The 23260-nt window shown below is 38.5% G+C and overlaps 1 protein-coding gene across 3 annotated transcripts; it reads left to right on the top strand.

Annotated features, from left to right (window-relative positions):
• MTF2 (metal response element binding transcription factor 2) lies at positions 1 to 22620 on the top strand. Of its 3 annotated transcripts, none has more exons than XM_044432583.1 (15): positions 1 to 226; positions 6379 to 6577; positions 6662 to 6743; positions 7811 to 7906; positions 8193 to 8293; positions 8387 to 8535; positions 9918 to 10013; positions 10584 to 10652; positions 11309 to 11432; positions 12497 to 12564; positions 12874 to 13044; positions 16333 to 16441; positions 16586 to 16638; positions 16749 to 16850; positions 19898 to 22620. In XM_044432583.1, the coding sequence occupies exons 1-15, from the start codon at positions 222 to 224 to the stop codon at positions 20250 to 20252; spliced, it is 1779 nt and encodes a 592-aa protein (XP_044288518.1). In that variant the 5' UTR covers positions 1 to 221; the 3' UTR covers positions 20253 to 22620. The 3 variants fall into 3 exon arrangements, with proteins under 3 accessions (XP_044288518.1, XP_044288517.1, XP_044288519.1); XM_044432582.1 differs by having other exon boundaries at positions 16746 to 16850; XM_044432584.1 differs by lacking the exon at positions 12874 to 13044 and having other exon boundaries at positions 16746 to 16850.
• The last annotated feature ends 640 nt before the right edge of the window (positions 22621 to 23260 follow it).

Raw genomic sequence — 23260 nt, 5'->3', positions numbered from 1 at the left:
GGGAAAGCAAAATGGCGAAGGGCTGTCGTGGAGCCGGGCTGCCCGTGAGGCTGGCTTGAGCCTCTGCCTCCCTTATCCCCCCCTTCCCATCTCACACGTCGGAGCCTTACCGAGGCTCTTCAGACCGCGAGGAGCCCGGCCGACGGGAGGCTTCTCGAGCAGAGCGCACTGAGCGCATTCATTTCCCTGTATGAAGCGGGTGGCCCCATTGGAGAGACCGAATGAGGTGGGTGAGGGAGGGCTGAGGTAGGTAGATGGGGAGGGGGGTGAAGAAGGATTGCAGATTATAGATGGAGCTCAGCACAACAGTGTCTTAACGTCTTTCTTCTCTGCTCCCCTCTGCTCAGAGTATATAGCCAACAGCATTTCCTTCCTCCCCCCAAAAATCCGGTTAGGTGGGGTGAGGGGGGAGCGAGATAATGAAACCTTACAGACACCTCGCCCAATATTTAATAGAGTTTTGTAAGAGCAAGAGGGGTGTGCATAAGCAAGCCTGTAATTGTTAGTAAAATAAACCAGATCTGTCGTTGACTGTAGACTGGATTCTGGTGTAAGAAGACCAAAACAAAGGCGATAACCTTCCGTGGGGAGGGGGGATGACTCGTATTATGGCGCACCAGGCTCAGGTAAATGGGAGAAGCTTTTTTTATTTGTATCTTCAAATAGTCCGCAAAGTTCTGTTTTTGTTTTCTTCTGTAACGTTGACAAAAGAGACGGTAAAGTTGAAGGGGTGTGTGAATGTTTGTGCGGGAATTCCACAGTGTTATGAAAACAATGACCAGTTACAGTTTTGTTGTTTTAAACTCTGGACTTAATGGTCTTGCAGTCTCCAAAGTATTGTACACGTAGGTCAAATGGCAGTCCTTGCTTTTCCATGCTTTATGTTTTACATGTGCAGATACCCTATAGCCAAATAAATCAATACTTTGATCATGTGCGGAGTTTCATGCTTTGAATTTGCTTATGTACTGTGACCATAGTTCACTCCAGCTACTGTTTGTGATGGGGTGTTTGTAGATGTACTTTTTTTGACAGCACACTAAATACGATGTTTTTCTTTTTTGATTCTGCCACGTTTCTAATACAGATTATACTTGTTAGCTGCCAGTTTCAAGGTAGACACAATGTTTTAGTTGTATTCAAATTTTCAGAATAAGTGTATACATTTTTTGGATGAAAAACAAATTCATTTCATTAAGTGAATTGAGAGCATGTACTTCATTACTTTGTGGGATCAGTTTCTCAGACACTGAAACCCATTTCTGGATTGCTAAGTTTTCCTTTGTGTCTGGTCCTGAGAATTACCCAACTGCAAGCATTTTTAGTGATAGAAATATGAATTGGGTAGTGATAAGAAAGCTATTTTATTGTTTAGAATATATTTTATACAGCTCTTCAGCTGTAAAAGACTCCCAAAGCATTTTCATTGGTGACAAGGAAGTCCTTGTGCCCAGACTTTTAGGCTGAAAGGAGGATATGTAGTTTCCATCTCTTGTTTGTCATTGATTTGTGATTTAAAGTAATGCTTGTGCACTACCTTCTGAATGCTGTTCTTGTCCCTGTCAGCATCTGTGGTGGATAGTCTTGGCCAGATGACAACTTGTCCACCCTCCTGATGAGCCAGGTGGCCACTTGCATGGTGGACTGGTCAGGTCTCCAGTCTTCGCATCTTGGGCAGCAGAAGGAACTCTGTGGCATTTCCAGGTCACCCATGATAGGTTTCAGATGTGTACTTGCAGCCCTGTTCTGGAATGGAAAGAGCTCCAGGCCTCTTGTGGGAGTCCTGTAAAGCTAAGCAGGAGGGTATCTTCTGAACAGAATCTTGCAAAAGCGTTAACCTTCCACTCTCCAGCTAGCTGCTTTATGGTGCAGCTAGGAGAGCACATAGGGAACTGGATTTGAGGCATCATTGTGGTTGATGTCAGTCTGTGCACACATGTATGCCTTTGCTTTCTTTGCCTTCTGCCAGTATCTAAGTGGTACACTATGTGCAATGAGGAGTGGGGGTGCTGCAGGCCAGATTGCCAGTGTAACTGAATGTGAGGCTTGGAGGGGAAACAGATGAAGAATGCAGACCAGGGTGTGCCTCCACACCATTATCTGTTCCTCTAGGCCTCCTGGCTTTGCCTTTTACTCAGACTGGTTTTTCTCCCACTCCCCAATTTAGCCTTGCCCAACCTTGCTGCCTGATTACTTCACCTGCTCACCTTACTGTTTTGTTTAGGACTTTCCTGCTGACTGAATTAAGAGCACTGCTGCTAGATTTCTGTCCCAGCTCCATCCCTGACAGCACCACTGATCAGCAGTGTACAGCCAGTACTTACTTCCCTCAAATGAACAGCTTAGCTTTGGTCCAGATTTGGGGGTTTGTTTAAAGGACAAAGATGAATAGAAGTTTAAAATAACTTTGTAAGTAGTTGGGCACAAAAAGTAATGGCTCAAATAATAGTAAAGAAATAGTCTGATTAAGGATTAATAAGTAATGCTAATATGAATGTTCTCCATTTCTTGACTGATTTCAAAAAACAATTTATAGTATTGACTTTTATATAATGATAGACAATCTTGGGATGTATCTAGGTATTAACATTGAAATATACATTTGTATTACCAGGCTATCCATCTTGTCACTTTGAATTTAAGCTAAGTACACTTAGCTAATACAGTGGTGCCTTATACTTCGAACAATTCTAACTTCAAATGATCCAGTGTATGAATACAAAGTTGAGGTAAAATTGGCTCACATGCAGTGAAAAAATGTGGTCGCCGCATAAACGTCATCTATTGTGCACCCGAGTCATCTCTTGCTGTGAAATATCTCTTGTATAACACTTGTGCAGTACAGTAAATGCAATTTTCATTTTATTATACTGTACATATTTACATATTGTTTCAAGTTTTAATTAATAATTTTGGCATGTAATTATGTTATTTTTACCTTAAATTGTGTGTATTTGCTGTTTATCGAAATAGGTATTGTTTAGGGTCTGGGAACAGATTGATTCACTTTCCATTATTTCTAATGGGGAAAGTTGAGTCAGACTTCTGAGTGAAGGATTCTGAGTTCGAATGGCCTCCTGAAATGAATTAAACTCAAAGTACAAGGCACCACTGAATAATTATTGCTAATTAAAAGAGCTATAAACCAAACTAGCATATTTCTGTACCAGCTCAATGTAAATGGGAGAGAACAATTGAGTTAATTAGTCTGTTAGAGAACAATCCTGTGACCCCAAGACAGTTTCTGAAGGGCCATAGGATATTTCAGATTCCCAGACCCAAGACCAGAGACAGTGCAGTGGCCTTAGAGCAACAACCTCTTTCCCTGTTGCTGCCAAAGTGGAAAGAACTCTGTTGACTCTCAACTCTGACAGGAGAAAAACGACATGGTCTATCCTGATTCCTCTCCAAACTTCTCCCCCCCACACCTTTCCAAAATACTCCATAAAATCCCGTCTAACAAAAAGGCAAGGTAGGAAGACAGGGGTGCAAAGAAAGCCTCTATCACTTTTCCAGTCTGCATTGCATGACATAAGCCTCCAAGTTCTGGGGCTTATGGACATCTTCATAGGATTTGGCCTTAGTGTGAGTATACTCAAAGCACTAGAACTTGACTGTCAGTGCAGTCATATACTTGATTGCACTAAGTTTAACAGGCCTTTCTTCTAGGATTGCAGCTTTTGCTTTTCTACTAAACCAATATTATCTGTCTTTTTATGTATCAGTAATACAGAAGGGTAGAACTGAAATTCAGTCAGTTTTCAATATATAGAAATAAAACATTTCAGACAGATCATCTCAAAATGCATTCAAAGAGAATTATGTAATGTCTTTATAAAACAAGAATATATTTGATCCATTAAATTAAAATCGGAAAAGCTCAATGCAATTTGAATTCTTCTTCCAGTACTTAACAATTTTAATTAATTTTCTTCTTGGATTGTGTACATTGGGCCAGACAAATTAGGGCCACGTGCTGCTCCTGGCCTAATTTCAGAAGCCCTTTGCTAATGATTAGTGTAGACCTTTGGCAGGAGAAATCTTTCCTTCTCTCTGCTGTGCAGAAAGGAAAAAGAGGAAAGAGGCCGAACGAGAATTAGTGTGTCAGACAGACAAGACAGACAGACGCAGATAAAAGGTGGGTGCAGGTGTGTAAAGGGGCTTGACCACTTTTGCCTCTGGCCTCGCCCATCACTGCCTTCAGTCCCACCTACTGCAAGTCTGTGACTCCTCATCTGTAAGGGAATGTGGCTCTTGACAGGTTGCCCACTGTTGTTATACATGGACTTTATAAATGAGAGATACTTTTAAAAACTGTGTTTAATGTTTGTTAGGATTGTGTACTTTATTGGTATGATGTAATCAGCTAAAATTTCAGTAGTGCATTATAGTTCTCCCCAGCTCCAGTAGGGTGAGTTGAGGAGCAGAAACTGGAACTTTTGCTGCACAAACATGGTATAGGTGTTTGCTAACTTTTCCTTTGGAAAATGAGAAGAATTGCAGAAATGTTTTAATCTAGTCCTTATTTAAAAGATAAGCTACAATTTAAAGCTATCTGATGTTTCTTAGAAGAAAAGACACCTTTAGTATATTACTTGGTTAGTCACTGAAAAAACTAGTTAGGTAATAATTTTAGAAATCTTAAGTTGTACTTCTAATCAGAACAAATTAAATATGGAAGAAGGGTTTTTTGGGTATTATAGAGTGCTATACAATGGCCAAAAAATCCCCCTTCTGATTCACTGCTAGGTTTAAGCAGTAAGGTGGGCTTTGAGGCAAAAGTGTTCTTATCTTAATTAAGATTTAACTGTTGTATAAGCGAGTACATTTTTATTGTAAAACTAATCACTACCAAAACCAAAATCTAATCATTTTCATCCACTTTGTTTTGTGTATTTAATCACTGGATGCCTTGGCATTTTATAAATTACTTTCAGAGCACTGAAAATCAGTAACAATTATAAAAAGTTAAATGTGTCTACGTTGATGAGTGTCTATCCTGAAAGAGGAGCTTTCTTCAAATTAACTGTCTTAGAAGTAACTAGCCAACAAAAGTTAACACACACACACACACACACATCATCTGCTTTGTTAGTCTTTTGCCACCATTGCAACAGATTTTAAGGTTGCAATCTTGCATGGACTTTGGAGTATGTCTCTTTAAATTCAGTGGGACTTGCTTCTAGGAATTAAGCACAGGATTTGGTGCTAAAAGTGCACACTTAAACATACTTAAGGCTGCATTGTGGGACTTGCTTCTGACTTAAAATATAGATTTATTCCATAAGTCTGATTTAACTTATTTATGTACTTACTAGGATTAAAGTGACTTTTACCAGCTTACATTCTGCATGGGCTAATTCCATTCATTTCTGCCCTTTTCCTAGTGGGTGTTTTATTTTTTTGGTGGTTCTAGGGAAGAAGGTGTTGGTTCTGTTGTTAAATTTTAAAGATGAAATTATTGGGTGCCTTTCAAATATTTCCTCTGCATGTTGCTCCAGGGAGAGTGTAATGGTCTTGGCAGTAACATATGTTAATTGTTATATGTAATTCTTGACACTGTATCAATCTCCAGTTTAAAGAACTGGAACAGTTGTTTCCTTTCAGCTCTTTGCTAGTGCCTTATTTGTGATGCATTCCTCATGTCAGGGTTCATTGAAGTAATGCATAGAAAAGTAGGAAACTGCCTTGAACAAGTCAGATGTCAAATGTGGCAGGTTAGGCTAGCTTTACCTTCCACGTCCATGTTGCAGACTTCATGTTAGTGCTACTTTAGCCCCAACTCAAGGTTAAATAATTGCAGGGAGTCCCTGGGTTAAGAATGACTTCAGTTCCTGATAAAATGGAAAGTCATCTTCAAGTTGAATTTGTACACAAGTTGAATCACACAGTCAGCCTTCCACATTTATGGGGTTTAGGGGTGCAGGACCCCTGTGAAAGTTGGAAAACCATGAATATCTTTAGTCTCCCCTGCCCAATCTCATCAGTGCCTCCTCTTCGCAGCAAGGAAATGATAGAGAGATTACCTTCTCCAGATAGCAGGCAGGAAGGCATGCTTTAGAGACCTCCCTCTCTGCCCTTTCACTTCTTTATGGTGATGATGATTTTCTGTAGTAATTTTTAAAAATTAATAGGTGGTATGGCAGTTCTTTAGTAAGTTTGGGTTGATCTTAACTTGAATGCTTATAACTCAGGGACTGCCTGTATATTGAATTGTCTAGAGTTGTATTTGTTTGAATGTCAGTGTCATGATCAAGTACATTTTTGGCAGCCTTTCACATAAATGTTATGGAAATCACAGAATTCCTATTTTATTACTACCACAAGAAAAACAAGTAAGAGATTGTTCATGTTAATTCTGTACTTTTTTAATTTTAGAGACTCTACGGGGGTGGGTAATTCAGTGGTCCACAAGCGCTCTCCTTTACGCCGAAACCAAAAACCACCAATATCCTTGACCAAACTGTCTTCACGGGATGGACAGAAAGCCAAAAAGCCAGTGTGCAAATTTGAAGAAGGTCAAGATGTCCTAGCTAGATGGTCAGATGGCTTGTTTTATCTTGGAACTATCAAAAAGGTAATTCCTTTTTTAACAGTCTTATTAAGTCAAAATTATTTTTAGTGTTTAAATATTGCAACTTCAAATTTATTCTCATTTCAGATAAACAAACTTAAGCAGAGCTGCTTCATTATATTTGAAGACAGTTCCAAGTCCTGGGTTCTCTGGAAGGACATACAAACAGGCAAGAACTTAGTTTTTACTGTCTGGTATGAAGCTTCAGACCCTATCTCTTCCTGTTTCCAGACCTCTGTCTGTGAGATACCCTGTAAAGCAAAAATGGGAATGGGAAATCTTTTTTAGCCCAAGGACCATGCTCCCTTGTGGGTAACTTTCCAGAGGCTTTTGGTGGGCAAGGCCAGAGCCTCATACAGTCCATTTGGATGTCCACATCAATTTGCCACTCTGGGGGAGAAGGAATTTTGGGGGTTGCAGATACTGAAGAATGGAAAGTCAATCCTTCCCACCCCAGGTTCCTGCCTGCCTTTCCACACCCCCCCCCGCCCCAATGCTCTTTCCCCTTCAATTAGGCTTGGGGTAGACATCGCTAAACCTAATTGCAGTGGAGAGGAAAAGGGGAGGCTGCATACTGTGCCCCAAAGATTCAGCAGGCTACATTTAGCCCGCAGGCTAGAGATTTTCTACTCTTGCTATACAGGGAGGAAATAGAAGAAAGTCATGACCTTTATTGCAGGTGGCTAGGTTTATAAAACATTTTTGGCTGATTTTTCCAAGACTTTGCATTGATCTAGTAAAGACTGCAGTCAACATTAGCTTAAAAATATTTCTCCATTTTGTTGCTCTCTTTTATTTTATTTATTCTGCCTATCTCCTGTCCAGTATTGGGGAAGATTTATCATCTTGACTGTTAAAAAACTGTGTGTTTGCAAGTTTTCTAATTTAGCATTTTAAATGATTTTTAAATGTTTAATGGATTTTAATTGTGTTAAGATTTTAATTCTTAAATTATTGCTTACTTTCTTGGCGCCTTTTTAGCAAATAAGGCGATATATTTATTATTAATACTACAATCCAACACATATTAACTAGTATGTGTTGGATTGTAGTATTCCAGGATCTCACCCTATTTTTCCAACCTACAAATCCTCAGCCCCCTATGTAATTGGGAGGGGGGGTCTTCTAATCATACCTAGTCTGATATTCCTATATGTGTGTGTGCCACAGTCACTCCTGGGGAAGAAAAATCCAGTTATTTGTTTCATGTAAATCATGACCTTTTCTTATTTTCAGGGGCTACTGAGAGTGGGGAAATGGTCTGTTCAATATGTCAGGAAGAATATTCAGAAGCACCCAATGAAATGGTTATATGTGATAAGTGTGGTCAAGGTAAAGTGGGTTTTTCAGTGTGCAATATGAACTTGAATGGGCTTATTAACTTATTGTTCTGGGTGTGAAGATATTTGTAGTATTATGGTTAAGGTAGCATAAATACAGCCATCACTGAATATATATTTTATCTGTTCATCTACCAGGCTCTTAGAATTATAACTATAATTATAAGATAGATTGGACATTCTGTATTGACATGCTAGAAAGACTTACATTAAGATAGCAAGGGCTTTTACTGTCTTTTCAAAGAATGAATTTTTTTATTATTATTATTATTGTTCAGGTTATCATCAGCTATGTCATACACCAAATATTGATTCTAGTGTGATAGACTCTGATGATAAATGGCTCTGTCGGCAGTGTGTCTTTGCAACAACAACAAAGGTAGGCTAAATACTTAGTAAACCAGATACAGTTGAAAGTAAGATTTGATTTTTCTGTCTCATTAAGTAATAGTGTTTGCTGTTTTTATTACAGAGAGGTGGTGCACTTAAGAAAGGACCAAATGCCAAAGCACTGCAAGTGATGAAGCAAACATTGCCTTACAATGTAGCCGACCTTGAATGGGATGCAGGCCATAAAACAAATGCCCAACAGTGTTATTGCTACTGTGGAGGTCCTGGAGAGTAAGCATATAGAAATGCTTATGAAAAATACTTGCTCTCAAATGTATACCTATAGATTGTATTTGCCAATCATACTTCAGGGAGCTGAGTGCTACGTTTCAGAAAACTAGGCATATATTTATAAGTAAGTTTGACTGACCATATTGTGCCTGCTTCACCAGCGTTAGGCTTTCATGACACTTTCTGTTCTTCAGCTTTTGAAGTTTACATTCAGGAAAATATAGGTTGTGCCTCAGTCCTATACTCATTTACCTTCATTGAGCATGGTGAGCATATACAGGATTGGATCACACATGATCAGTGCCACTGGAGGTCTGGTAAAATCTCATCCAGTTTTGTGCTGTTAGGCCGAAATACTTTAAATAAACATAAATATCTTCTACACACTAAGTTTTGCATGCTGCAAAGCAGACAAAACAGTTTTAATGAAGCCTGCCAATCACAGTTGCTACCTGAATGCAGTATACCCCTATGAAGTCACGGTTCAGCATTCACGGCTTCAGTCTTTCGCTGGATGTTTCTCTGAGCGAGTCCAAGCCGATCTCCTTGTGAGTAAGCCGGCGTCTTGCTGTGCGGCAGCTTACTTGCAAGGAGATCATTTCCTCCGAGTTTGGGCTCGCTCAGAGAAAACGATCTCTGCACGCGCGTGCCCCTGCCTCACCATGCGAGCACGCCAACCCCCTGCCCCAGCCCGGCCCACGTCTCCCGCCTGCACCGCCTTGGGGGCCAGCGCCCATCGCCGGCACCAAATTCGCTGTTTTTCACAATTCGTGGGTGCTTTAGGAACATAACCCCTGCGAATTTTGGGGGACTACTGTATAGACAACTGAGGTAAATTTCCAGAAGTAGATCTCAAGTACTCTTCAACTTGTTGCTGTATAGGCAGCCAGTGCAGAAAATGCTGGATGCACATAATATATTGCCTAGAGCAATGAACAGCCATTGGGCAGTATATCAAACAAAGCTACAAGTAGCAAAAAAAACTTGATAAATAACCCCACAAATAATCAAGTAATTGGTGACTGACAGGGTCTGTGAGGGATAAATATGAGAATAATTTATTCAAATAATTATGCAGTTGAGAACATCCTTGAGTCATATGCAAATTTAACATATCCTAAGAGTCACTTACAGAATTGCACATTTTTAAAATACCATATCTGTGTAGGGAGAGAAATGTGGCACAACTATTTTGTTAGAAGTTCACAGGTCAAGAAGCAATTGTATGGTAGCTATTCTACATAGATGTGCCATTGTTTATATATGACAGTGAATTGTGAGATAATTTTAATTGAGCTACCAAAATAGAGAGTTTTTGCACCAAAACAAGGAACATTTATCACATTTCAATTTAATTTTTTTCTTTCTTACTATTAATGAAGCTGGTATTTAAAGATGCTACAGTGCTGCAAATGTAAACAGTGGTTTCATGAGGCTTGCGTGCAGTGCCTCCAAAAGCCAATGCTTTATGGCGACAGGTAAGATGCTTTTATCTGCTCTTCCTCTGTGGTGTGTATCAGGATTTTTCTTTTGACCAAGAGGAGTGGGGAACGACTGTAGTTAGGCTAATTGTAACATTCTATGTTTTGTGTAGTTGAATTTACGATATTTAACATAGCTTTTGTACTGTTGTTCCTTACGTCTTATTTAGAATTGTTTTTAACTTTTGTTCTGCATTTTTATTTGTAACCTGCCTTGAATTCAGTTTTATCATAGAAAGGTAAGATGTAACTGTCCAAACAAAATTTTCCTGCATAAATATACAGTTAACATACCTAAAAACATATTTGATGTATATAAATAAAGGTGATGTTAAGTCATTTTTACTTCACAGAGCTGGATAGAATCTGGGTTCAAAGCTTGCTGTGATTTATCTCAAAGCTGCCAATTAATTATTCTTTATTCATTGGATATAATTTGAGTATGTAAACATATGCTTGCTTTGGTTTTAAAAAGCCCTAGACACCTTGTAAATGATAGCTTACTATCAGTGTTGATTTCATGTAAATACCTTCACAGCACTAAACATCCTTTTCTCTTTTTTAAAGGTTTTACACATTCATTTGTTCAGTTTGTAGTTCTGGACCAGAATACCTCAAACGTTTACCCTTGCAATGGTAAGTGCAGTCAAGAATGCATTCAGAAAAGCCAAGTACCTTACCATACATTTTTCTAGCTTGCTCTTGTCTGTTCTTAATGATTACCTTTGCTCTTCTCTTTGTAACTAAGTGAACTGTATTAATTTTATTAGTGTTTTCCTCCCAACTGGCTTCAAACTGAAAAACTAAGAAATAAATTGCCCACTAAGGGGCCATGAAACAGATTAACATAGCTATGACATTCTTACCATTTTGTGATGTATCACAGGTGTATATAACCTTTCTGGCCCTGAACACTACGCATGATACAGGGTTGGGCACTATATTTGTCAGCAATCTTAATGCAAATCACTCTTTCCTCATTGCTAGTGAGGATCTTAGGTATCTGAGTATTCTCAAGGAGGGAATAGACAGCCTTTTCTCCACCTCCCCATCCCACATGGTGATCCTGGTACAGATCTCTTTTTCCTTGTCACTATCGGGTGGGACAGAACATTCTCTGTGAGGATATCTGGATAGGGAACAGAATGTGCAGGCAGCAGGGAATTCAGGAAATGAAGGGCAAAGTGGTTTCTAAATAGTGCTCATTTTGTTTTTCTTGTAGCCAGATTCTGTTCATATTTATAAAATATTGAATGGTGCTAATTGTTTTTATTAAAACTTCTCAATTCTAGGGTAGATATAGCACATCTATGCCTTTACAACCTAAGTGTTATTCACAAAAAGAAATACTTTGATTCAGAGCTTGAACTCATGACATACATTAATGAAAACTGGGATCGACTCCATCCTGGTGAAGTAAGTTGTTGATATATTCTTATTTGTTGTGTGTGGGTTGATTCAGAAGATTAAAGTAAGATCTAGAGATTTTTTAAAGTCTTAATCCAGTTAGATAATAACTGTATAAAGTTCAAGAAAGGATTACCTGTTTTAATGATACAGCTTACTTCTACAAAACGAATTACAGTTGTTATCCAGAAGTTTGTGCATGTGCAGTTAGTTACAGAAGGCAAAGAAATTTGGGTTTTTCTGCAGTCCCATTAATTATCACTTGATAGAACAATCCTGTCACCTAACTTTATAAGTCAACAAATGATAGTAGCTAATTTTTATGATACTGCATATTAGAAGCTACATAACCTTTTACAGTCTTATCACATTTAATTCTGTTTAATTTCAGTCCACATAATCCTGCTGAGCTTTTCACAATTCTCATGCAGTTAGGCAAAACACTAGTTCTGTGAACACCATTTGTTTTACCAGATCTCAGAATGCATTTTATTTATATTTTACAGAAAGGCCAAGCATTTTCATTTCTTAAAAAAAAAGAAATTCCTACACAAATGAGACCTTCAATCACTCAGAAGTAGATTGTAGTTTTATTAAAGTTTCATACCTTATACTTAGGACACTGAACTTAGCCAACATGTATGCTTGCTCACTCGCTTGATCGCTCGTGCTCCCTCTCTCGCTTTTGCTCCCCCCCCCCATGCATTCTCCCTCCCTCCCCTCAGGATTGAGTTTGTATGCTGTCATATCTATATAATTGGCATTTTGGGAGAGGAAATTTCCTCTGTCCAATTTTTGGGAATCCTCCTCCCACTCACACACTACTGCTTACCCCATTCATCCTGATTCTCAGCATTTTCAAGGGGCTGCAGTGGGAAAGAATGAGCAGGGAAGCATAAATCTGAATTCAACTCTTAAGTATCCTTGAACACAACTTTGTCTTATCCAATGGATAGAGGAATTCTAGAATACAGCATGTGTTCTATATGCCTTTCAACTGCTGAATATATTGTTAGGGTACAGGAGTTGTACTGCAACTTTAGTAAGCTAAATCTGTTCTTAATACTTCCCAGCTGGCAGACACACCAAAATCTGAAAGATATGAGCATGTCTTGGAAGCATTAAATGATTACAAGACCATGTAAGTTGATGGGGAGGAGTTATGCATTTTTTCTTTGCTGTTGTTTAGTCTCTAGTCTGCTGAAGGTCCTTAGAGAAAAGTGTTGAAAAATATATACATAGTTCCTTTATTGTAAAATAGTAAAAAGTTTAGACTCAAACTTGTAGATGCTAAGAAAGGAGCTAACTGAGTGTTTTGCTCTACAGTCTTGGTACTTGAATTGGGATTAAAGCAGGGACAGAAAGCATTATAAACTGAACTGAGATTTCTGTGTACATCTGAATAAATATTTAGGTCCTCAATTTCTTTATTTAATATTTAACAATTCAGGTTTATGTCTGGAAAGGAAATAAAGAAGAAAAAGCATTTGTTTGGCTTGAGAATTCGTGTTCCTCCTTGCCCACCAAATGCTGCTCTTAAGGCTGAGAAAGAACCCGAGGGAACTTCACATGAGTTCAAAATTAAAGGCAGAAAATCATCTAAACCTGTGTCTGATCAGAGGTAAAACAGCCTATCAACTGTATAATGTTGGGTTGTTTGTTGGTTTCCTGAAGATATTTTTCACAAGTCATTGGTAGGAGCATTCATAGTAAATTAAGTATCCTAATCCTAAAATACATAAATATTGGATGATATCTGCCATTGTGTAAGTGGAAGGCAAGTTTGTGCAATGGATCTTCATTAGAAGTTTGTGCAATGAACTTCCCTTCCTGTATCCTCAAAAAAGCCTTCCCAGGGGGCTAGGGGACCTATGAATCACTGAGGCTGGTCTCTTACAGGGCTGCCATGGATATGTGTAATTGCTAAAGGCAGGAACTTTATGTCAGCAATGCAAGATTCCTCCATTCAGTTTTTAGGTGATTCCTCCTCCTACTGCAGTCATATAGGATACAGTGTACAATGCTTAGTAAGTCCTTCTCTGATCCTCTGAAAAGGCTTTTGGCAAGAAGGCCCCAGAGGAGAGAATGAGAAAGGAAAGATCCATTGTGTGAGTGGCTGTCTGCTTCTATAGTGTGGGTTATCACTTACTGATTAGTGTCACTGTCTGGGGGGGGGTGTATTTTTCTAAGTTTATCTTCGAACAGTACTTGTTACAGTTTTAAAACAGCAGAACTGCATACTAGAATTTTGGGCCCTTGGTGCTAATGGTTCAAATTAATACCAAAGAGGGTAATGGTTTTAGAAACCCCCATGATCAAGCACTTATTAAATACTCCTGAATAAACAAAAACTAACAGCAAGCAGCTGCAAAAATAAAACATAGCACAACAAATAGTCTAGCAGAAATAAACTAAGAAATAAGCAGTGCAGATGTGGACATCTGAATAGTAGAACAGTCTTAGTTATGCCTTAAAAACTTGAAAATTAGGAAACCAGATGGTCACCAACTAGCTTACATCACCATCTTGGCCAAAGTTGTTCATTCAGAGTTGACTAGGAACTAGTTGAGTTACCTGCAGTATTGTTGTCATCTAGTAAGCTCAACCAGTTTTAACCTGTTTTCTGAGCAAAGTGGCCTGCTGTTCTACAGTTGAAACTTCAGTCTTGTCCAGTGAGTTAGGAAGCATCTTCTAGAATACTGGTGCCCAGGACAAATATATATTATTACCATATATACCCACATATAAGATGACGGTTGAAACCGAAAATAGCAATGCAAAAATAGGAGTTATCTTATATGCCAGGTGAATTTTTTCCGCTTAGTTTGTCTTCAGTCTTCTTCCAGTCTTGCAGCCTCTTCTCAGTAATGTCAAACCTAGCAGCATTACAATTACTTTTCTCACCCAGTTTGGCTAACCTTTAGCTTAAAACAAGGCCTGATGTGCCAGAGTGCAGCCTGTTCCGGGTGAGTGTGTCCTGCATTGCATTGCATTGCATTGCAAGCCTCACACACAACTGCAGACCCAGTCCCCAGTCTTAACACCTGCCCTGCTGGGGGGGCGGGGGGGCATACCATTGCAGGCTGGCCACAGTGGTGGTTGGGAAAGGGAGTATTTCCCACGTGGCTGTCTTGTGACGAGACACAGTGCAGCCCGTGTGGGCCTCCTTCCTCTCACCCTCCTGCCTGCACCTATCACAATACCAGCATCTGCTGTTTTCCCCAGCTGACCCCAGCCAGCCCTCTTGCACGCTGCCATCAGTCTCCAACTGTGTTTTTATGCTTTGTTGTAAACCACCCAGAGGGCTTCATCTGTGGGCAGTATAGACATAAATAAAACAAGCATCATATTTTTTCTTCTGTTGTGATCCATGTTTTACAGTCAAAAATAAAGCAATCACATCACTTTACAAAAACTTCCTCTAGACAGAGATTATACAGATAAGAGTCAAGGCTTGTAGAAGACAAATGTGAGCTCAAGTGAAATCAGAAAGGTAACATGACTATTAGCTAGAATAAAATGACATCATGAGAGTCTAGAAGGTTTTGGCTGACAAATACCATAGGTACCAGCGTATAAGACAACCCTTCAAACCGAAAAGAACAAAGCAAAAAATTGAGGGTATGACAAACATCAGAAAAATAGCCCAAAATATCTACTTCATCTTATACACAGGTTACCTTATAACCAATATATGCAGTATTTGAATAGCTGTGTGATAAAATGTAGCAATTGCAGCATCTGTGAGGCTGAAGGATTTGGCATGTCATAGTATTTCAGTAGACAACCACTGCTATGCAGAGGAAATAGATTCCTGTGTATTCAGGAATGTTGTTCAGTAGTTTTTTAGGTTTCGTAGTGAGGAATGTGGGGTAACAATACATGGCATACAGCCTTGCAAATGATAGTGAATGAACTTGATCAATGGAAGCCTATTGGTGTTTGTTTGTTTCATTTCTATCCTGCCTAATAGCTCTGGGTGGTTTGCAACAATCTATTGTTATGAGAAACCCCTTGAACTGTCTGGTGCATATGCGTGCAGAATCTGTTAATATTTTTCCTTTTGAGCTCTGACCTTTAGTTTGTAGTAGTCTTTACTTCCATATTCCCCACATTAAACTTTGGTTCTCTTGGCTCACAGAACAGGAAACTACCACAGCATTCCTTTCAGCATTCCTGCTGGTTACATAGAGAAGACTAAAACCCTTCTTCCTTTACTTGACTAGTTGGGACTGTGTTTCATGCAGATATGTATTTCCTGCAGTAGCTTCCTTTTCTGCTAGAGTGTGACAAGGCAGAAGTTACATCAGCTTTCATATTTAGTTCACTTGTAATAGTAAATGTAAGTAAATTGCTGATCAAAAAATGAACATTCAGTCTCTGCCATTTTCCTTACTTCAACTTCTGTAAACAACCCATGATCAGCATATTTATAGCAAGTAATGGTGTGAACTCAGAGGGCTGGGTTGTTTAGCCCCTAAACCAGCGTGCTGGCCTGACAACATCATGCTTATATCCTACAAGCAAACTGATGTAGGCTGTTTACAGAAAGTGGAACTAAAATGCATGTCTCACTTTTCCTAAAAAAAGAAAAATCAATGCTCCAGATTTATATGTCATGTTCACAAACTACAAATAGACTGATTGTAGGTTTAGATAAAGTAGAAGCAATGAGCCCATCAGGGCAGCCCTCTCTCTCTTGCCTAGCAAATCAAGTATTAATTGAGCCACAATGTGCAATTAGGTCATAGAGAAGGACATTTTCTATTTCTAAATAGGTTCAGTAAAAGTAAATTCAGAAGAGTAAACACGCTTCGTACAACTCTCAAAATAGCAAAATAGTAAATAATAATCAAATATAGCCCAGTGTATTTTCTTCTTAAAAACAAAACTTTGGGCTTTCTTCTAGGGAAATTAATAATGGTGTAGAAAGAAAGGGGAAGAAAAAGTCTGTTGGTCGTCCACCTGGCCCATATACCAGAAAAATGATGCAAAAAATGTCTGAGCCATCTCTTTTGGTAAGTGGTATCCACATTGATTTGCATATTACTTAACTAAAAACAGCCACTGTATTAAACGGTATTTTTAAAAAGTTTACATCATCATGAAGAATTAAATATTTAGAGTCTGAAAAGTTGTTATTTTTCCCCCCTTGGGAAAAGGAACCTGCTGTGGTGCAAGAATCCTCTACTTTGGAATTACCTAGCACTACTGGGTAAGTAGGAAAAATCTACCACAAACTTTTTAAACTGACTAATACTAGGTTAATTAGATTTTAATATTTGAATTACTTTGATCACATATCAACATGAAATGGCTTAGAAGATCTGATGGAACTGCACACTCATCCAATACCTCAGATGTGGAATCCACAGGTGCTGCCAGTACAAAAGAAACTACCTCAAACAGTATTTCCAAGCATTACAGGTATGCTACCATTTAATATATTGTTTACATTTTTGTAAGCCATCCTGGGACGTTTCTTTTGTATATGATGGGATATAAATATTTTAAATAAATAAAATATTCCATATGTGTGTTGCAAAATAGACAGGAAAGCCAAGGGTTAAATCTTAAAAATTAAACATATTACTTTGTAGCCTCGGATATTAAGAGAGATAATAGAAGTTCACACAGGAAGCTGGCAGTCTCTTCCTTCCCCTTGCAGCCATTGGCAATGCCTGAAAAGCTTCTCTGGCAGGTCTTGGGTTCCTTTCCTGAACAATGATTTTATTCATTTGTAATGGCTATGACTGAGTTGTTTAACCCAGGAATTATTGTTGCATACAAACCAGGTCTGTGTATGATGAAGTACGGGGTGCTGCCCTGGATTTAGACAAAGTTGTCCCTGGATTCTAAGGTAGCTCTTGGAAGTTCACAGAAGGAAACTTGCATCTGATCCTCCTCTCAGAAGCCCCCCTGCATCTGATCTCATATTATTCTGGAGGGCCCTTGACCCTCCAGAGGGGAAACTCTCCTCATGTGAATTTCTTTATATTCCTTAACTGAGCTTTGCTATTGGGCAGTGTAGAAAAGTAATGAATAGAATATTACCTTAGGATCTATGCCATTATTTATAAGTAAATCCTGTTTCTTTCAGTGGGACTTCTTGGACAGGTCTTTAACATTTTTATTAATGACTTTGATGAGGAAGTGCAGCAAATGATTATCAAAACTGGGTGGGATAGCTAATATCCTGGAATACAGAAAGAAGATTCTAGACAATCTTGCTAGATTGGAGTGCTGGGCTGAAAACAACAGAATGAAATACAGTAGGGACAAAGTGAGAAGGATCTTGGAACCATTGTAGATCACAAGCTGAATATGAGTCAACGGTTGTATGATGTGGCTGCAAAAAGGTCAAATTCTACTTTAAGCTGCATTAATTGAAGTATCACTTCCAAATCACATGAACTACTAGTTCCCCTTTACTCAGCACTGGTTAGGCTTCATCTGGAGTACTGTGTCCAGTTGTAGATATCACAGTATAAGAAAGATGCAGACAAGCTGGAAAAGGTTTAGAGGAGGGCAACAAGGATGATCTAGAGACTGGAAACAAAGCCCTATGAGGAGAGACTGAAAGAACTGGGTGTGTTTATCTTTGAGAAGAAAAGACTGAGGAGAAGTATGTTAGTACTGTACAATTACTTGAAAGGCTGTCACAAAGAGGAAGAACAGGATCTCTTCTTAATCATCCCACAGTGGAGGACATGGAATAATAGGCTCAAGATACAGATGGCCAAATTCTGGCTGGATACCAGGAAAAAATTCCTGACAGAGCAGTATGACAATGGAACCAATCCTAGGGGTTCTCCCATACTAGAAGCATTCAAGATGTAACAGGACAGCCATCTGAGAGGGATGGTTTAACATGGAGTCCTGTATTGAACAGGGCATTGGACCCTTTGGTGTCTCAATTCTACTGTTCTGATTCCTGAGAGTAAGGGTGTTTAGGACTAGTTTAAAGCAGCATTTCACAACCATTTACCTTGAAGCAGCCCTTGAAGTAATTTTCCTGCATTAAAACATATTTTAAAGGTTGGCCCTGGATTTAATGTAAATAAAGGTTGTAATATTTTCTTAAATTATTGACAATGTTGAATAGTACAGTAACGGAAAACCATAAAATAAATTGAAGCACTATGAACAAAAATATTGGCTAAGATGGTGTCATTTTTGAAACTGAAATGAAGAATTAAATTATTTAATGTGAAACTTGTGCTTGTTTTTTGCTGCACAAATACTTAATTCTGAATCAAACTTTGGGTGTCAAGTTAGGAAACTGATTTTGCAGCATCTTCTAAAGTCTGTGAATCCCTCAATCCATCCTATGTACTTGCAGTCAGAAGTTACCCATCACTTCCTCCTTTTGAAATTTACCTTCCAATACTTGCCCGTTCAGCTCACAAGCCAGCATCTATCTGTAAATTGTGGGGGGTGGGGGGTGTGATGAAAGGAGGGTGTGAAGTAAGGGTAGTTGCTGTTACCTAATGCTGGGCACCCAGATTCCCCACTGTGCAACTTCCTGCACTCCTGAGGCAGATATGCTTCCCACCCTGGCTCCTTCCCTCATGGATGGACTCTCCCTGGGCCCCCTCCTAGGCAATTGGAGTGAGCAGAAGGGCTCCTCAGGCAATAATTTGGATGTGTGTTTATATTATAAACACACATGTGAATGCATGATGTCTGTTTCACAGAAGACCCAGTGACCTTTTGTGGAGCCCTGCAGTTTTGGGGGATCCTGGTTGAAAAGGGCTAGTCTTGGAATCTGGTTTAGCCTCCATTCCACAGCTCTCCCTGAGGAGCATCTTTTTTCTTTCTTTTAAATACTATGAGGGAAAATGCAGAACTACATATGGAGGCTCCTTTGGTAGTAGCAAATTCTTCCCTTCCTAATAAACGGTGGTCCATTCTTCAGTTTGGGGTTCCATAGGGAGATACGGTATGTAAAATGTACTGCAAAGGGTCAGTATTATTCAATATTCAATACAAGCTTCAGGCAATGTTAGGTATTTTTCTAATTATTAAGTATTGCTTTAGAGTACATGTTCAAGTCAAGAAGTCCCATGTATAAGTGCACACATGAGAGGGAGAGAGAATATAATCAGCCACTTAATTTGTTCTTATGCTTTATAAACCGAGGAGCAAAAACTGTCTTAAAACAGTGGACAGACAGCCAAACCAGTAAAGATAAGGTACACAGTGTGGCTTTCACTGGCACAGTTGGTCCTTCATACCTTAAATACCTTCTGCTTGCTTTGTAACTGAATTTCCTCTGCTATGCTCCATTAAACCCTGTCTGCCAACAGTTGCTGCACTGCCCAGCTGCTTTCTGCTACACCACATTTGGCAACAAAAGCTGTAATAGCACTAACAGATTCTGGGTGCTATTACAACTATATCCTTAGTTGATGTAAATTAGACACGCTAAATTGTATTTATAAAGCTTAAATTAATGTTTGTATCTTCTGTAGTTTATCTGACTCTAGGAAAAGGACACGTACAGGAAGAACTTGGCCAGCTGCAATACCACATTTAAGGAGGAGAGGGCGCCTTCCACGAAAAGCACTCCAAATTCAGAATTCAGAAATTGTAAAAGAAGATGAAGGCAAAGATGATTATCAGTATGATGAACTTAATACAGAAATTCTGAACAACTTGGCAGATCAGGAGTTACAACTTAATCATCTTAAGAACTCTATTACCAGTTACTTTGGTGCAGCAGGTAGGATAGCTTGTGGTGAAAAATACCGTGTTTTGGCACGTCGGGTGACACTTGATGGAAAGGTGCAGTATCTTGTAGAGTGGGAAGGAGCAACTGCCTCTTGACTGTAGCACTGAACCTTGTTTTCTGTGCTGTCCTTATCTATTTATAGGCACAGTTTATTAACCAGGAGTGCAGAAGGAAACTTTTTCGATATTTGTTAAAATGGAAACCAAGTTAGCCTTAACCATTTCTTTTTAACAGTACAAACATTGAGATAAAAGAATTATCATTTTTAAAATAAGGCTAGATTCCTAATTTTTTAAGATGAGAATTTAGATTGTTTTAGAGTGGGAACCTGGGATTTCATTTGCTTTAAAATCTGCGCAATTTCAAAAGAGACTTCTCTAGAGTACATTCCATGGATACATTTTTGTGGGTAGGGAATATTTTCTGTAGCTAGGACAAATTTTTAGTAAGATTCGTAATCTTTTCTTACCCAAATGTTTGCAAAAGTGTATTTCTACTTTGACAACCCTAGATTTTCATAAGGTGCAGTGTATATAATTCCTACTGAGGACTGTAAAATATTGAAATCTTCTTTCAAGGAAAGTGTAAAAAATATATTGAGCTTGTAAATTGCTCTGTGACTAGACTTTGTTGTCTTTTTAATATATTCTTTGCATGTGTGTATATATACACATACGTGTGCATGTGTATATATGTGTGATTGTGACCTATGCAATATAAATTATGGGATTGGGCAGCTTTTGACTACATATCCCATAATTCTTTTATCAGGAATAGTTGCAGTATTTTCACAGCAGCATTTCTTCTCAGGCTTTATTGGGTGCTGTTGCTTGCCACATACTACAGAATATGTGTCAAATGAGTGCTGTATGTTCTGGCAGTGAGTGCAGTCATTAATGTCATATGCCTTAGAATATAATTCAGGCTGCAATCCTGCACACAGGTCCCCAGTGATGAAGAGATTTGGCATGCTCCTCAGGTTGACATGCACTCTTTCCTCTGCATATTTTTTTTATCCTATGTTAAACATGTTACAGTCCCCATCCTCACTGAAGTCCACAGTTGCCTCTAAATTCTGAGAAAAGAGGGGGATTGGGATTAGGAGAGTAGTAGATGCTCCCCACTTGCTTAGCCATGGCTAAGAAATCTGGAACCATTGCATCTATACTGGCCAGATCGCTTGATGTTGCAATTCTATACCTATTTACCCAGGAATAAGCCCTGAAGAACTCAGAGGCACTTGCTTCTAAATTGACATGTATAAATCTCCTTGACTTAAGCAGTCTGACTGTGTACAGTATTGCAGCCACAAATTTATGTTGGAGAAAAGTTTAAAACTCAAATCAGGACTTGAAAACTAGAACATAAGCTCTGGTTTGGATAAAAAAATTCTAAGGATTTGTGACACATTGATTGTAAATTTTGTCTCCCAGTTAGTAAAAAATGTCAGCAGGAATCACAGAAGATTCCTTTTGTGTGTGATGTTTTGTAGTCATGTTTAATTAACATAGTTGGAACAAAGTGTTTAATTGCACAGGGTCAACAAACAGTATGTTACCAACTGGGGTAACAGTACTGCTTTTATTACAATATTACCTCTTCTGTTCTTATAAATATGAGTTGAGTTTTAAATGGATGACTTGTAAAATTATTTTACTTGTAAAATAACATTTTTCCTGGGGTTAGATGTACTACTTTTTTGTTTGAGTTTTTGTTGGAATTTTTTTGCCAAAGAGTAACACACCTATTTTATTTTGATGGTTTCTCATTTTACTGTCTACTGTTCTGCTGTCAGACATGAGTTTGCCAACAAAATAAAAATATGTGACAATATGTTCATAGCAAGTTAAAAAGCATTTGTATGGTTAAACCTTATTCTACTTAATTATTTGACATTTAAAACAAATACTGTTATGATTGTCAAGGAAAAGGGATCTCACATTTTTATATAGCCAAAGGAAGCATAGACAGAATTTGTTGCCCTGTGCTTGTGATTGGCCAGAAAACTTACAAGTTTTACTAAAATGATAATTAAAATGTACTTCTGCTTGCCTTCATTAAAAATATGGTTTTCTTTCCCTGTCACAGTCTCAGCAAGTTAAAGTTGCCTTGCCTATAGTTGCAATATTTTGATAAGACACAAGTTACTTTTTGAATGTTGGTGTCTTGGGATAATGCAAAGTGTAGTTCTATTGTAATGTTACTCCAAACCAGTTTTTTAAATTAAATTTCCTTTTCCACAAACTTTTTAATTCACACTGAACACCAGCAGTATTTGAAGTAGGGCTTCCATACAAAGAACAATTGGAATCTAGCTGGGGAGAAAACGTGACAAACTGTCAACAGATTTAATTGTGAATGTGTGTTTGTTTTCATTTTGTCATGGTGTTTGACATGTTTGTATTGCTGAAACTGTTTTCTAGAATTTAATATCAACATTAAATGTGTGTATTTTTAAGATAACTTGTTTCTGTTTTAATTTGTAACCCAGGTCAAGCCTCATTTAGGGTGCAGTCCTATGGATTTTTAGGCAGAAGGAAGTCCCACAACTTTTTCTTCAAAGGCAAATTCAGTAGGACTTCTGCATAAAAGTTGGTAGTGACTGAGCTACACTCAATGCAGTAGCCAAAGCATATTTAATCACAGCCCAGACCCAAGCCTATTTACTCAGATTTCCTCCTTCACTAGAACTTTCGAGTAAGTATTTCAACAAAAGCCCATTAAATTCAGTAGAACTTACACAGATAGAAATGAGATACTTCTTCAAAAATGTATTTTTGAACATTGGCTGCCAGTAAATGTCAATCATTAGGCCAGCCATCTACAAGCTGATATCCTTCAGATGTTTTGGATGACGACTCCCAGAATTCCCAACCATCTGTCATATTGCCTAGGGCTGATAGGCAATTTGAAACATTTGGAGGCACCAGATTAGGTGATACTGGGCTAGCCTATGATCTTTAGTTTTTGCAAGATATAACATGTAATCATACTGTGTTGAGTATTATAAAGTGTGAAAAACTAACATAAACATCTAATCAAGTTTAAAATGTCACTAATGTGCAGACCATTGTATTTTAGTAGTGTTTCTTCATGGCTTAGG

The sequence above is a fragment of the Varanus komodoensis genome, unplaced genomic scaffold, assembly GCF_004798865.1.
Source record: "Varanus komodoensis strain SLA01 unplaced genomic scaffold, ASM479886v1 scaffold24, whole genome shotgun sequence".
Lineage (NCBI taxonomy): Eukaryota > Metazoa > Chordata > Lepidosauria > Squamata > Varanidae > Varanus > Varanus komodoensis.
The sequence above is the reverse complement of the archived record's forward strand: the minus strand, read 5'-3'. Positions and strand labels throughout refer to the sequence as shown.